A 1,107-nucleotide genomic window follows, 5' to 3' on the forward strand; every position below is an offset into this window, starting at 1 on the left:
GGCGGGTCAGGAAGCAGCCAGTCACTTGTATTATTATATAAATTATTATTATTTCATTCACCAACTTCACGCGTCACTCAGTAAATTTCATCAGCAACTGAGGGAATATTTTCTGGATAAATCCTGATGAAATATTTGAACACTTTGACCCCTGCAGCCCCGACAGTGAGGACCCCCCCTCCTGGCCCTCAGCTACTGGGACCGGTCTGGTGACGGTGCCCAGCAGCGCTAACGGCTCCGGCTCCGGTTCCGGTTCTGGTTCTGGTTCTGGAGGAGGAGACGTCCGCAGTCCGTCTCTGTCCAGTGACGAGCAGAGCTCTGAGGCCAGCCTGATCACAGAGACCAGCGGAGGAGGAGGAGGAGGAGGAGGAGGAGGCGGGACTCCTCTTCACCCTGACACTCCAGACAACCTGACCCTCGCCGTGCTGGACAGCGTGGCGGGAAAACGTTACGGACACTGTACAGGTAAGACAGGAAGCTCCCTCCCTCTGCTCCTCCCACCGATCCAGATGCCAGTCTGGACCCACAGCTGGTCACCGTCCAGCTGCAGCTTAGCTCATCCATCAATCACCAGTAACATGAGGTCACTTCTGCCTAATTAATACTTAATTATTTATTGATTCTCAGTCTGGACCTTCATTGTTGTCAGTAACGTTGGGTTTTGGACATTTGAAGACGTGTCCTCGGGCTCCGGTCCATTTTATAAACCAAACAAATAATAGATTAATTTAGAAGATAATTAGCAGATTAATGAGACGTGAGAATCACTGAGAGTCGAGGACTGAAGACTGACGTGTCAGGACTCGAGTCCAGAACCTCGACGGTTTCTGATTCAGCCTGTTTTCATTTTACAGTTCATATCATACAGACTGTTCCTGCAGCCTGTGTGTGTGTGTGTGTGTGTGTGTGTGTGTGTGTGTGAGAGAGATCCAGCGGTTACATAATCGCTGCCGTCCTCTTTCAGAAACGCAGCCTGCTTATTACAGCTGAAGTGGGTGTGCATGCATGCGTGTACGTATGTGTTCCTGCAGGAATGTCTCCCTGCATGCCTCTGTGTGTGTGTGTGTGTGTGTGTGTGTGTGTGTGTGTGTGTGTGTGTGTGTGTGT

The 1,107-nt window shown here is 50.5% G+C and overlaps 1 protein-coding gene across 1 annotated transcript in view; it reads left to right on the top strand.

The window, feature by feature from the left end:
* Window positions 1-627, top strand: part of LOC111649328 (uncharacterized) — a gene marked incomplete at its 5' end in the record, with an annotated part of 2,372 nt that extends 1,745 nt beyond the window's left edge. The window contains one exon of the mRNA XM_023399103.2: window positions 158-627. Within this exon, the coding sequence (XP_023254871.2) occupies window positions 158-602 (445 nt within the window). The remainder of the gene's footprint in view (window positions 1-157) is intronic.
* Window positions 628-1,107: the final 480 nt, after the last annotated feature.

This window comes from Seriola lalandi, unplaced genomic scaffold, assembly GCF_002814215.2.
Source record: "Seriola lalandi dorsalis isolate HSWRI2012SDOR001 ecotype SW California unplaced genomic scaffold, Sedor1 jcf7180002050445, whole genome shotgun sequence".
Taxonomy (NCBI): domain Eukaryota; kingdom Metazoa; phylum Chordata; class Actinopteri; order Carangiformes; family Carangidae; genus Seriola; species Seriola lalandi.